Source organism: Heloderma suspectum, chromosome 15, assembly GCF_057233095.1.
Source record: "Heloderma suspectum isolate Gila_16-S chromosome 15, 16-S_ref, whole genome shotgun sequence".
NCBI lineage: Eukaryota > Metazoa > Chordata > Lepidosauria > Squamata > Helodermatidae > Heloderma > Heloderma suspectum.
In genome coordinates, this window is record NC_139472.1 from 512233 (window position 1) to 526797 (window position 14565).

At 57.8% G+C, this 14565-nt stretch overlaps 1 protein-coding gene across 14 annotated transcripts in view; it reads right to left on the reverse strand.

Annotated features, from left to right (window-relative positions):
- Positions 1-13547, reverse strand: part of CROCC (ciliary rootlet coiled-coil, rootletin) — a 44563-nt gene extending 31016 nt beyond the window's left edge. For 7 of the 14 annotated variants that reach the window (XM_084821631.1, XM_084821630.1, XM_084821627.1 and 4 more), the window contains exons 1-7: positions 11833-13547; positions 11114-11239; positions 9124-9268; positions 8497-8648; positions 1930-2121; positions 1013-1096; positions 1-98 (exon numbers count right to left, since the gene is read on the reverse strand). In XM_084821631.1, coding sequence (XP_084677757.1) covers positions 1-98; positions 1013-1096; positions 1930-2121; positions 8497-8648; positions 9124-9268; positions 11114-11239; positions 11833-11880 — 845 coding nt within the window. In that variant the 5' untranslated portion in view covers positions 11881-13547. The other 7 variants (XM_084821634.1, XM_084821640.1, XM_084821628.1 and 4 more) reach the window with 6 other exon arrangements.
- Positions 13548-14565: the final 1018 nt, after the last annotated feature.

Below are 14565 nucleotides of genomic sequence, written 5' to 3' on the forward strand. Positions count from 1 at the left end.
CTTTGCTGCTCTTCCTCCAGGCGGATCAGGGTGTTTTCCAGGTCATTGCTGTGCTCCTCATCGTGGCGCAAGCGCGACTCTGCGACGTCCAGGCAGCTCTAGGGGAGGGGAGGGGTGGAGAGGAGCAGCAGCCGGGGCTTAACACGCACGCTGGGGCTCACCAAAGGTCAGCCCTGGATGCAGCATTAGAACACGCAACATCAGGTTATGGAGCAGAGTTCGCCCGGCCCGTGATGAATTCGAGCCTGGGTGCTCTAGTTGTCCCTTCCCCTCGAAATTCAGTACCAACTCCCAGTCCTCAAACACACAGAGGGATTCCGAGCACATGTAGAGCGCCTCTCCCTCTTGCATTGAACACCCCCAATCAGCCCTCTTTCCACATGTGGGGTGACTCTGAAATGGATGCCGGAAGCCCGGGGGCTCCAACAAGTGCAATGCTGACCCCCTCGGCTCCTAAAGATTTTCCCCATCTCCCTTTGGGAGGCATGAGGGCTTCTCAATACCACAGACCTAAGACGCCGTTCCCTCTGCGCAGGGGACCCTGGAAAATGTAGTGGGCCTCCGGCAGAGAATTCTCAGCCAGCAGCCCCCCTAAACTACAACTCCCAGGAGGACACCACGACACTTAAACTGGTTTAAAACTGGTCTACATTTGCAGTGAAAATGCACCCCCAATTCTATTATGTTCTGTTCGTTTAAATAAATAAAACAAATGAATTAAGATATTCCCTATTTCTTAGTCCTTTGAGGTCATCACACCCATCCCAGGGTGTAGGAGTTCCAGGAAAGGGGAAACACCCTGCAGCCCTTGAGAAGTTATAAGGCCCCATGGGAGAGAATGCACCAGTACCTGCAGTAACAGGAGATGCTGGGAAGCCAGGGAAGGAGGCCACCCAGGAGAAGGACGGGGGCCGCCGCCTCCCCCTCGGGACCTCCTCAGAAACGCTCGTCGGCCCTGGAGAAGGTGGCAGGCCCAGCCCAGACACGCCCCCCCCCCCCGGAGAGGGCTCACCACTAGCCGCTGCTGTTCCAGCTCTGCCGACCTCTCCAGCAGCTGCTGCTCCTGCTCCCCACACTTCTTCCTGTACTGGAGAACCTGCAAGACAGGCAGCACACAGCGGAGCCGAAGCTGACACACGGCGGCAGGCCTCGGCTGCGTGGCAGTATAGAAACACGATCAATGAAATGAAATGGTTCCACGACTCTGCACCTCGGGGGTCGGGGCCTGGGGGGCAGAGAGGGCCGCAGGCTCCAGGGCCTCCCTGCTGTGACCCTTGGGTGCCCCCTCCCCAAAGCCCATTCCGAGGCAAATCACGTGGGAGTATGGATGGGGCCTGCCTTTGCCTCCCCCAGATCTGCCGGCATTCGCTGGGGGGTTACATCAGCACAAGAACCAGGTTTCAAGCTGGTTTATGGGTCAGGGGTCTCTCCATCTCCTCCAAAAGGGACCCTGGGAATTATGGCTGGAGATTCCAAGCCACTGCATTTCCCAGGTCCCTCCATCTGGAACCACAACAGTCAAAAAGAGGGTCGACAGAACTGGCGCCCCTGCGCAGCACAGGCAGTGTCTTCAGACCAGCCCGGGAAAGACGGACGTGGGTCTTAAGGAAACCTAGGTCACAACTCTGCCACACGGACTCAGGGCAAGGCCCTGCAGCCCGCCCATGTGTAAAGTGGGAACAAACAGCAACAGGCTGTTGCAAGGGCAGAGATGGCAAAGCACCTGGCAAATGCATTTACAAGGGCTAGAAAGGCATCCCAGCAAACACGTCAGTGGCCCACAGGAGCTACGACTAGCCCACAAACCTTTGGCACAACCACCTCTCCATCCTCCTCACCTGCTGTAACACAAGCAAAGGATGGATCTGGCCTCCCCACTCCCTGCTCGTGTGCCACGTCTCAGCCCATTCACCGGGGTGGGGGGCTCACCTTGGCTTGCAGCTTCTGCACCAGCTGGGCCTGCCGCTGCTGCCCCTCCTGGTAGGCCTGGAGCTTGCGCTTGTAGGCCGCTTGCTCCTCGTCCAGCCGCCGGCGCAGCTCGATGTTCTGCTGGGCCAGGCTCTTGTTCTCCAGCGACTCCCGCTCCCGCTCCCCCGTCTCCAGGCGCAGGGCCTGCTCCAGCTTGCGGGGGGAGGAGAGGATCAAGACCCTTTACAGCAAGGAAAGAGGGCCCAAAACGCGCCACTGCCACCACCGCCACTCACAGCCTCGTTCTCAACGCCAGGTCCCACTCCCGAGACTCATGTGCCCCCTCCCTTAGCCCGGAGAGTGCGCATACCCCGCTTGTTGGGAAAACATTTTGTGCTAAGTGCTGTTCAGAAAGACGCAAGCGAGCAGAGCCCCGCCCAGAAGGCTGCCCTACTCCCCACTCCCCCCTTCAAATAATTTATTGAGCACTGAGGGTGTGCTGAACAGGGTGTGCTGAACAGGGCATGCAACACAGAAGCGCCTCAGTTGCCCCTCGGGCAGGGAGCTGGAAGTCCAGCCCAGACTGGCAAGGATGAGGCGGGGGGAGCCCAGGGACTCAGAAACGAGGAGCAGGAATGGGGGGGACGTTGCGAAGGGAGAGGGTCCCAGCAGGGCGCAGGCCAGGGAGAGCTGCTGGGTGTGGGGGGCTCCACCAAACCCTCTTTGCCACTAACCCTGCCTAGCGCTGGCTGCCAGGGGTTCACAAGGCACCAGAAGCCTCCGGCATTTTCCTGCACAAGCCTTTCCTGAGGGAAACCCACCCCGCAAGGAGGCTGCTCTGAATGGCTCCTTTTGCTCTCGGCAAAGCAGGGAAGAGATACAGGACCCCGCACTCGCAGCTCCCTTGTTCACAGCAGCACCTGCCACCACTGTGCGTATAGGCCCCAGAGACAGTGCCCCGAGTAGCAGGTCCCGGTGCTGGCTCGGCCCCACACCCCACCCCGAAGCAGCCCATCTGGGCGGCGGCAGCATTGTAGGGTCGGGCTCTTCCTCCGCAGCTCCACCTCCCTTTGCCAGGCACCTAACCCTGTGACGCTCCAGCTTCCACATCAAAAGTCACCGCAAGGCTGGTGCCCCAGTGGGCAGAAGTCAAACGCACGAGGGGCGCTAGGCTGGCCAGGCTTGCGCATGGTTCGCTCTCGGGGAGGAAAACGGGGCCCTGCCTTTCCCCAGCACTGCCCAAAGAGACGCCCTCAGAGCTTTCGAATAATTACTCCGTCTTGCATGCATACATGTGCACGCGTGTTCACACACACACACACACACACACACAGCTGCAGACTGCCAGTCACCTATCACCTGCCTCAGCCTGCAGCCCCTGGTTGTGCAGCTCTGATGTCATGGAATATTCACAAACATTTTAACTGCTCAGAGTGAAGGTGCCAAAGCACAAGAACCTTGACAAACTGGCAGGCTCCCAGAGCGGGTGGGGAAGTCTCTTTGGCTGGGTAAGACAGGCAAGGAAGGCCAGGGAGCTAAGGGAGACAGAGGCAAGAAGGAATTGGAGAAAAGGATCCATGGAGGCCTGAGCCAAAGAGAAAAAGGGTCACACACAGGGACAAAGGAGCAGGAGGGGCAGAAAGAACGCTGCTGGCAGTCAGGAGAGGGCATGCAAGATGGTGAGGAGGATGGCAGGGCTGGAGCTGGTCAGCATTACTACGGGCTGTGGGTCTTTAACACCATGGGTGGAATCCAGGAAACTTTCTCCATGCTGGGGTGCCACCCCCAAGGAGAAAGTGGGGCAGGAGCTCATGCCCGACCAGTGCCCCCACCTCTCTAGCCTAGAAGCCCAACATGCCGATGAACAGAAAGACTCTGTGGAGAGGTGGCATTCTGCGTGGGCTCAGAGACACTCTCTTCCTGCCAATTACGCCCAGTGTTCCAGGGCAAGGAATTGGGAGCCCCTGCCGGCACTAGGCCATGCCAATGCTGAGTGGTGGTGACAAGCCAACCCTTCCCGTGCCTCCCCCCTGCAAACCCTTGACAACCGAGTGGAGCTGGGCTGGCTGGAAAGGGTCTCGGCACACGGCGCTGCGAAAATACTGCTGGCCAGCAGCGCAGAATGCCCCATGTGCTGAGCCCCCTCGGGAAGCAGAGCGCTGCTGTGGCTGAGGGGGCGAGCGTGGAGGATACCCACATCTGTGCTGGTCCCGAGGCCGGGCCCCTTCCGGTGCACTCTCCTCCAGCTGTGCAGCGCAGTGCGGCAGAGACCAGAGGTCACCCGGGCGGCACGTCTCCCCTCAAGCCGAGAAGGGGGGGAGAAGACGTCAGCCTGGAACAAAACTTTGCTCCCCCTGCCAGATCCTGCACACCAAGCACAGCTGGAGCGTCAGCAGCCTCCCCTGTCTAATTTGCAGGGCAAGAGAAGGCCCTGCCCAGAGCACAGGCCGCCCCCACCGCCTTCTGCGCTGTCCCAGAAGGAAATCTCGGCTGACTGACAGACAAGCAGAAAGAAGAATCAGGACGGCTGAGGGGCTTCCTGGCCAAGAGGCTCAGAGCAGCCCCAGGCCTAGAACCCCATTGGGCAAAAGGGGCGCCGTGGGATCAGGGGCCCTGTCCCCATCCCCCACACTCCGCAAGACAGGAAGCGCCCCACTGCTACACCAGCCGCACCCCGTGCCCCATCCCCTGCCAGCCCCGGACATCGCCCCCCGCCCGGGGCATGCCAGCTGGGGCTCCTTGCCCGCTCCACTCACTCCCTGACACAGAGCCCCCCGGCTGTTCCTCTGTGGGAGGGGGCCACCCCCAGGGCTCCTCCTCACGGGCCTGGCTAGACATGGCCTCCCTGGCACCCCTCCCCGCTGGGAAGGACACAAAAGATGCACAAAGCAGACCAGCTTGGACCAGCGGGGAAGAGGCCGGGCGCAAGGGCTGGGCCCATGGTCTGCTCGGAGCCCCAGACTGTGAAAAGTCTCCGTCACCGCTGAAGGAAGCGGGGGCCTGCTGCCGCTGCTGCTGTAGCAGCCGCAGGGGGCCCTCTCCAGCGTCTGCTGCCGCTGGCCCTAGTGCCCAGCCACAGGCCCAGCCGGCGCCTCGCGAGCGGCAAGAGGCGAGCGCTGACCCTGCCAGAGTCCTTCTCCCAAAGAACCGGAGAAGGGGGCGTGCGCCCTGCCAGTGCATTACCACTCTGCCTCCCTCCCCTCCCCAGGCCTTGGGGCCCCCCTCTCCTCCCTGCCAGAGACACGTGCATTCAGAGGGAGGGAGGGAGGGAGGGAGGGAGGGAGGGAAGGCACGGCCCACAGCCAGCCTCAGCTGGCAGAAGCCAGCTGTCAGTGTGCAGAAGGAGGGGAATTGCCCGAGGAGGAGGAGGAGGCCACTCAGTAGTGGAACCCCTGTGCAGCACACGGACGGGCCCAGGCTCACCCTCCCTGCCCGAGACCCTGGAGCATCCCGACCTCCCGAGGAGGCCATCCCAGGCAAAAGAGACCATGGGACCAGGCAGCAGACGAGGCGGAAGACCCCCGCCGGGGAGACGACCCCTGGCTAGGCGGACAAAGGGTCCCCCGAGCGTAAGGCCACTCCTGGTGGGCCCCTTTTGCTCTTGGCAAAGCGGGGAAGAGATACAGGACCCCCCACTCTCTGCTCCCTTGTTCACAGCAGCGCCTGCCACCGCTGTGCATATAGGCCCCAGAGATGGTGCCCCAAGCAGCAGGTCCCGGTGCTGGCTCGGCCCGACACCCCAGTCTGAAGCAGCCCATCTGGGCGGCGGCGGCATCCCACTTGCCGGACTGGTGCCTGAACTGAGAGGGTGTCAAGAGCTCCTTGGAGGCCTCTCTCAGTCTAATCCAGTAGCCAAGTCCAGACACAGACAAAGGGATTCCTTTCCAAGCTTTATTCTTCTTTTACAACTTAACAACTATACCGATTGCAACTAGATCTGAGCAGCACAGTACCTATGCCCTAAGTTGGAACAGTTGGTCCCCGTTTGAAAGGGAATTACTGGCAGACCCCTGAACTTAAGGACTAGGGAGAGTCCCTCCCCTTTTCCCTTGGATCCTCGGGGCGCAGCTGTTGTTTGCGCGCCAACCGGGCACTACGCCTCCTTTCCGCGCCCTCCATCTGGCGCCGCTCTCTGCGTCTGCGTCGCGCATCCACCAAGTCTGCTATCTGTGCTTGGTCGCTCCCTGGACTGCTAACTAAACTAGGAATGCTGGTGGGAGGAATCTCCGTCAGCTGTTGGTCCTGGGAAAGAGGAGCGCACTCCTCTCCCAGGAGCGACTGCTCTTCCTCAGAATCAGAACTACTCTGGGATTCTATGGGCTCAGTGTCCACCCTGACAGAGGGAGGCTGCAGCGCACCCCCATCTGGCCAGGAAGCCAGCTGGTGTGTGTGCATCTGAACACGTCAGTCAGACATCCCAGCTGATGGCCCCTTAAAGACGGAGAAGCAGCATGAAAATTACCCGTCCCTCCCCAGCCCTAGCACGGCCTCAAGCCGTTCCTGCTGCTCCCGGTTTTCAGAGGTTCCAGCTTCTGTCAAAAGGACTGAGGCTTTTAGAAACCTCAACCACCCACCCGACGTTGGGCCAGGGTGCGGCATGCCTGAGCAAAGTTTACCCTCTCCCCAGGCAACAGCTGCTGTGGTAACCTGCAGCCTATTGAAATTCTCCTGCTGGTCGCCACGGCCACCAGAGCCCGTGAGCCTGGCCCCCCAATACAGCCTTGTGAAGAGAGACCCCCCCAGCCCCCATGCTCCCCTCCCCCAGCGCCAACCAGACCATTTCATCAGGAGCATTTTGCACATTGGCTTTGCAGGCCAAACCTTCCCTCCCCCTCTCCCTCCTGAGCCCTGCAGAGCAGGCCTGTCCCTCACCTGAGGCCAGGCACTCACCAGAAAAGAGCCCTCAAGTCCAAGGAAGGGCAACTGTTTGCTTATTCATGGCATCCTCTCGTAAGGAACCCACGGCAGCTCGCTTGGCCCCTCTCCTCTCCATTTTATCCTCACCACAACCCTGTGCAGTAGGCTGGGCTGAGAGCCAGGGACTGGCCCAATGGCGCCCAGTGCACTTCATGGTCCCGGGGGGGCTCGAACCTGGGCCTCCCCAGTCCCGGTCCACCACTCTAAGCGCAACACCACACTGCCTCTCTGGGGCTAGGCCTGCTGAATACCGGCGAAGAGACGGGGCCAGCAGCCAGGAGGCCACTGGTCCAAATCTCACCTTTGCCGCAGATAAAGGTAAATTTCAGCCCCCCAACGGCGATATGAAGATAACCTCACTGTCCTACCCTACAGAGCTGTTACTAGGACTACTGGAGCCCCCTGAACTAGAGCTGCAATTATTCATCAATTAAAAAGGCACCTGTGGTTAACTGGGCAGCAGATTTTAAAATCATTTTTAAAATACTGGCACTTACAAAACCACAGATTGCGGGTGCCACCTTAGAAAAGACCGTCCACCATCTCCCTCCCGCAGGGGAAGATACGCACCCCCTCAGGCAGTGCCTGCCACAACACGCATGCACTATCTGAACACGAAGAATGCTATTTTTCTCCAAAAATCTATTGCTTTATTCACACGCAAATTTTAATTGATAAACAACCGGTTCAAATCCTTACGATTCCTCCCCTAAGATTTCTTTAATAGAGCGACAGCCCTGCCTTGAGTACTTGAGAGCACGAGAGAAAGGCCAGTCATGATTTGCATGACATCCTTCAGAGCAATGTGCTTTGCTCCTGCTTTTGAATCTGCCCCAAGGACAAGCACGAGCCGAGACTCCCCAGCGGATTTCCCAGCCAGAAGGCACGTCCCAGCAAGCCCTGGTCCCGCTCATCCAGCCGGTCATGTTCAGGCAGGCCTAAGGTGTTGAACATGGGGGAGAGACAGAAAATGCACCCCCTCCCCCTGCAAAAGAGCCGACAAATGCCTCCCACCAGGCCCAGTACTGAGAACAACTCTGGGAAAAAACAAAGCGTGGTGGGAAACTGGGCACAGGAATCGTGGGAAACGTTCCCTCCCACAAGTATCTTTGTCTTCAGACGGGGGAGAGACGGGCCCCAAGTGCCGTCAGGAAGGCGCAACCGAGAGAGAGAGAGGGGGAGAGAGAGAGGGGGAGAGAGAGAGTGCGCCACCTGCCCTTGCACAGAGGTCACCCCCATGGCAGGCGCACACGGCGGCCCACCCTCGAAGCTCGCCGCTTAGGAAGCAGCAGGAACCTCTCACCACCACTACCAGGAAGGGGGTCAGTACAGTGACTGCAAGCTCCTTGGGGCAGGCACCTCTCTTCCTTCTTGCGTTATTCCACAAGCCATTTTGGTACACCAATATTTCATAATTGGCTTTTGGGGAAGAGAAGCACCAGCAAAACACAGAGCCCTTTAGCAGAGCAGAACCTCTGCCTCCAAATGCTGCCCGCCGCCCTGCTGCCCTACTAACGCACCCCGCAAGCTGCTCCCGCAGTGCCTAGCACACCCGCCCCTGGTGCTGAAGAAACGTCTCCTAGTTCCCCAAGCCTGGACAGACTGGTGGAGGGCCAGAGAGACGCCCTGAGCAGTGCCCACCCAGCCCTCTCGCTGGAGCCCTGCACCTACCCTCTCACTGATGGCGTTGTATTTGATTGCCAGCTCATCGCGCTCTGCACGGCTCTGAGCCAGCAAGTCCTCCACGCGGGACAGCTCCTGCTGCAGGATGCGGTTCTCCTCCTGGAGAGAAAGCAAGGACGCCATCGTGCCGCAGAAGGCCGCTGCAGGGAGAGAAGGGGCGCTCAGGGGCTGAACCGGGCTGGGGGGCCCCCCATGCACCAGCCGGCATGCCAGGCAGATCCCCGCCTCAACGGGGCGTGCCAAGCAATGCACAGGCAAGACACACGGAGTCTGCAGGTTAACCGCTGGGGTTACCCAAGGGAGGAGAACGCGCCACGTGGAAGCCGGCGGAGGAAGCTCAGCAGCGCACGCCAAGCACTCCTTCCGTCCTCCCCACCTGTCTCCTCCAAGGCGCTGGAGGAGCAAGCGCTCCATCTTGCCAGGTCTCCAGCTGGACTGGAGCTGGGCGGCTGCCTCCTTTCTGTCTCCCTCCCTGCCAAGCAAGGAGAAATGAGGGCAAGTGCCCTGGCAGGCCTGGGCTCTTACAAGCAACCACCAGGCACGGATGCTCCCTGCAGCCCACAGTCTTCCTGTCTGAGGAGAGGCCAGAAAGACCAGCGTTTCCCCGAAAGATACCTTGGCGGTTACTGTCTGAAAGGTTCTTGGTGACAATCTCTCGGATCCGGGCTGGCAAGCGGGTGGGGGGCGCCTCTTCAGAGGCGCCCCTGACGGAGAGGCTTTTCCCTTCGGCTGAGGTCAGGGCGCTGCTCTCCAATTCCTGCTAGACAAGAACGAGGCACCTGAGTGGCAGGAGCACATGGGGCATTTCCCCAGGACGCAGCCTCCCGAGCGGACCCCAGTGAGACAGACCCAGTGCCCGTGGAGGCTGGGAGAGGAGGCTTTATAGGCTGAGGAATGATCCATGCTAGCCCAAAAAGGCAACCTGAAATCCTCCCGGTTAGCCTTTGGGCCCGGGAAAGAGGAGCTCGCCTCCCACCGGCACCCAGGAGTTTGGGCACAAGTCACTCTCAGCCTCAGTGCCCCCGTCTGTAAAATGGGAATAAGACACAAACAGACACCCCCTCCCAACGTTTCTCAGATTAAATCCAATTAAATACTTGCCTATTTAAAAATCAGCAAGTTACCAGACATTCTTGTCCATTTCATAGAATTGGGAGATACGGAAAGGCCCTTTGCACACGCCTTCCCCAACCTGGTGCCCTCCTGATGTTTTGGACTACAACTCCGAGCATTCCTGACCGTTGTACATGCTGGCCGGGGCTGATAGGAGTTAAAGTCCAAATTAGGGTGGAGTAGACCAACCCACACACCAGCTCCCCCCCAAAACCAATCCATGCAACTGAGGCTGCACAGGGAACAAAGCTCAGACAAGTCAAATGACTGCACCAGACCCACACCAGAGGGGAAGCAGTCTTTTCTAGCCCCACAAAGAGAGATCAGAGGGGGATCAGCACATAAGGAAAACTCAGCCTCTACATGCAAAAGGTAGCCTCCACACTGCTCCGCATTCTTTCCCTAAATGTGGCTGCACTAGGAAACCCCACTCCACCCCCACCTGCCATGTAGCGGAGGTGAAAGGCCTCCATGTCTCAAATTGGGGGTCTCCAGATTAATAACCCACAATCTAAAGTGAAGGCCTGACCTCCTTCCAGAGTCCCCAGTCAACAAAGCCCAACAAGGAAGAGCTAAAATGAGCATCTGAGCACCACCTACAACTGCTACAGGCGTGCTCAGAGGCGAAGCAGGTTCTGAGCCACCGCTCCCTCCTGTGGTGATGCGTGTGCAGTGGGCAGAGATTCTGGGTCACTCTGAGCAGCTCCATCTACCATCTCTTTGGGCGGGGGGGGGCGCTCTCCCTTGCTCGGATCAGGTCATCAATCACCCCGCCTGAGCCTTGGGATCAGGGATGCTCCGTGGCTTCTATGTAAAGGGAGGTACAGATATAGCGCCATAATGCCCAGCAATCAGGTGCCGGCTTGTGCCAATGTTACCCCATAGAAGGTGTTAAAGGTCACCGACACAATGGGACATGGAGCTTGGCCTCTCGTATAGGCTATGGATCAAAAGGCGGGAGAGAGGGGTACCCTTTGTCCCCTTGCTGGGCACCGTGACATTTCTAAAAATGTAACAGGGACACTAAAGGGTCACCAAGCCTGTCTGTCTATCCAACGTTGTCCTGCAATACAGCCAAGGAAAGAAGAGAGGGCACGAACACCCGGCCGACCAGCCAGTAGGTTTGTTTGGGCCCAAGGTCAAGGAGGGGTTGCCCGGAAGGCAAAAGCCCCAAACAGAACAAGAGAAGTAGCTCTCCATAGTGTGAACCATTATGCTATGGAACCTGTTGCCCCTGGAAGGGGTTGATGGAGGGTGGTAGCTAGCTATTACCCAGGGCTTGATAGGAATGTGACCTCTGTGGTGGCAAGAACTATTTCTACAGCGCTTCCGAGTACTCAAAATACACCACACATTTTCGTTATCTTGTTGCAATCTTTACAACAGCCCTGTAAGCAAGATTAGTACATAATTATCTCCATATTGCGGGCATGGGAGACTGAGAGACTGTGGCTGGCCAAAGGATTAAGGATGCAATCCTATCCAGGCTTACCTGAGAGTAAGTAAATACACGCTGCGCCGTTAAATCCACGGAATGTATGCACTTCAACTCCACGCAATTCAACTGGACTTTGTCCTGGCTAACTTTTGCCTGATCGTTTAGGATCGCAGTCTCAGGCTGCAATCGTACAGACCTTGTTAAAGGTCTGTACCTCAGCCCCATTAAAACCAATGAGCCTTCCTCTGAAGTAAACACGATGCAACTTAGGCACCGATTTCAGCATGGATCCTGGAAGCAAGCCCCGGCTTCCGCAGCGGCAACAGGCGGCCCGGCCCCACGCAAGAGGCTGGACGCACGCCAGAATCCCGAGGGCTTGGCGCGCGGGGCGGGGCGGGGCGGGGGCTGCGCCTGATCCATCGGCGCCCCCGCTCCCCCAAGCCAACTGCCTCGGCAGGCTGCCCAAACGTCTCAGTCTCCCAGGCCCGCTGGACTCGGATTTCTTCAGCTGTCGGGCTGGATAAGGAAGCGGGGCGGGGGCGCTGCCAGGGCGCAGAACCTGGGGAGCGGCAGGGCAGCGGCGTGCCCCGCCCGGGCCCAGCCACGCCGGGCTGGCGATTTCCCAGGGCCTCCGGCGGGCGGAGTGCAGAGGAAAGGGCCGGCGCCGTCCTCCCCGCGGCTGGCCACGCGGGGCCGGGGCACTTTACGGACCAGCCCCAGAGCCGCCGCCGCCCGCCACTGACCCGCGCAGGAGGCGACGCCCCGCCACTGACCCGAATCACAGCCTCCAGCTTGGGCTCCGCAGCCTCCGGGGTGCTCATGGGGAGGGGGCCCCGCAAGAGCGCCCACCCCTCCGGCGCCCCGCTCCAGCCTGCCCAGGGGCGGGGGCGACCGACTGCCTGCCGCCGGCGACTCGGGGCCGCCTCCGTGCAGCTGCGCCCGGCGGGCTCGGCGGGGGCGGGCCGCCCCCCCGCCCAAGGAGGCGGGCCCGGGCTCGGAGAGCGGATGCCGGCCGGGTCCTAGAAGCCGCCGCCGCCCGTGGCCACTCGCGGGGGGCGGCGACGCGTGAGAGGCTGGGCGTTGGACCTGCAAAACGACGCTGGCGAGGCCCTGGACCCGTTGGGGGGCTCAGGAGGACTGAGAGCGGCCCACCCCCCGCGCGCGCCATCGCATCCACGCCTCCTGCTCGCCCCACATCCGAGGCCAGGAGCGCCTCGCCGGTTGAGTTTCTGCCTCGCAGACAGCCCCCTAAAAGGCGCATCGAAGCAAGTAGCTCGTGTGCTTGAAGGCCACTCTGGATCTACTGGTACGCGCTGTGGCTGGTTTGTAGATCGGCCAGGACTTCTGACTCCCAGCAGGTGAACAGGAGCAGCAACAGAATGACCCCCCCCCCCGACCCCAAGTCATCCGGCTGAAAGGCAGAAAGGGGGCCGCCGGAGTGGGGGTTTGCGGGAAGGGCTGCAATCGCCCTTCCGTTCCGGTGCTCATGCAGAGACCTGCTTGCATTCCAAGCGCCCGCCCTTTGCACCAGGCACTCTGTTTGCTGGACCTCCGAGTTCTAGTAAAAACCCCAGAGTAGGCCATATTGTTTAGGAACCTGGAATGTCAGATCAATGAATCAAGGTAAGCTGGAGGTGGTCAAACATGAGATGGCAAGATTGAACATCGACATCTTGGGAATCAGCGAACTAAAATGGACAGGCATGGGCTAATTTAATTCAGGTGGCCATCATATCTACTACTGTGGGCAAGAATCCCTTCGAAGAAATGGAATAGCACTCGTAGTCAACAAAAGGGTGGGAAAAGCAGTACTGGGGTACAATCTTAAAAACGATAGAATGATCTCAGTACGAATCCAAGGCAAACCATTCAACATCACAGTAATTCAAGTCTATGCCCCAACCACTGAGGCCGAAGAAGCTGAGGTTGATCGGTTCTATGAAGACCTACAACACCTTCTAGAACTAACACCAAAAAAAGATATCCTCTTCATCATAGCGGATTGGAATGATAAAGTAGGAAGTCAAGAAATCACCGGGATAACAGGCAGGCATGGCCTTGGTGTACAAAATGAAGCAGGACAAAAGCTAATGGAGTTTTGCCAAGAGAACACGCTGATCATAGCAAACACTCTTTTCCAACAGCACAAGAGGCGACTCTACACATGGACATCACCAGATGGTCAATATCGAAATCAGATTGATTATGTCCTTTGCAGCCAAAGATGGAGATGCTCTATACAGTCAGTCAAAACAAGACCTGGAGCTGACTGTGGCTCAGATCATGAGCTTCTTGTTGCAAAATTTCGGCTTAAATTGAAGAACGTAGGGAAAACCACTAAACCATTCAGGTATGACCTAAATCATATCCCTTATGAGTATACAGTGGAGGTGAGGAATAGATTTCAGGGATTAGACCTGATAGACAGAGTGCCTGAGGAACTATGGACGGAGGTCCGTAACATTGTTCAGGAGGCAGCAACTCAATCCATCCCAAAGAAAAAGAAATGCAAGAAAGCAAAGTGGCTGATGAGGCTTTACAAGTAGCTGAGGAAAGAAGGGAAGCGATCTCTTCAAGAAAATTGGAGATCTCAAGGGAACGTTTTGTGCAAAGACGGGCATGATAAAGGACAAAGAAGTCAGGGACCTAACAGAAGCAGATGACATTAAGAAGAGGTGGAAAGAATACACAGAAGAACTATACAGGAAAGATCTGAATGTCCCTGATAGCCATGACAGTGCGGTCACTGAACTTGAGCCGGACATCCTCGAGAGTGAAGTCAAGTGGGCCTTAGGAAGCATTAGTAACAACAAAGCTAGCGGAGATGACGGTATTCCAGCTGAGCTATTTAAAATCCTAAAAGATGATGCTGTTAAAGTGCTGCATTCAATATGCCAACAAATCTGGAACACTCAACAGTGGCCACAAGACTGGAAAAGGTCAGTTTACATTCCAGTTCCAAAGAAGGGCAACGCCAAAGAGTGTTCAAACTACCGCACAATTGCGCTCATTTCACATGCCAGCAAGGTGATGCTCAAAATCCTACAAGCTAGGCTTCAGCAGTATGCGAACCGAGAACTACCGGAAGTACAAGCTAGGTTTCGAAGAGGCAGAGGAACTAGAGATCAAATCGCCAACGTTCGCTGGATCATGTAGAAAGCAAGAGAATTCCAGAAAAACGTCTATTTCTGCTTCACTGACTACGCTAAAGCCTTTGATTGTGTGGATCACAACAAACTGTGGCAAATTCTGAAAGTGATGGGAGTACCAGACCACCTTATCTGTCTCCTGAGAAACCTGTACGAGGGTCAAGAAGCAACAGTAAGAACCAGACATGGAACAACCGAGTGGTTCAAAATTGGGAAAGGAGTACGACAAGGCTGCATATTGTCACCCTGCTTATTTAACTTATATGCAGAGTACATCATGAGAAACGCCGGGTTGGATGAATCACAGGTCGGAATTAAGATTGCCGGGAGAATTATCAACAACCTCCGATATGCAGA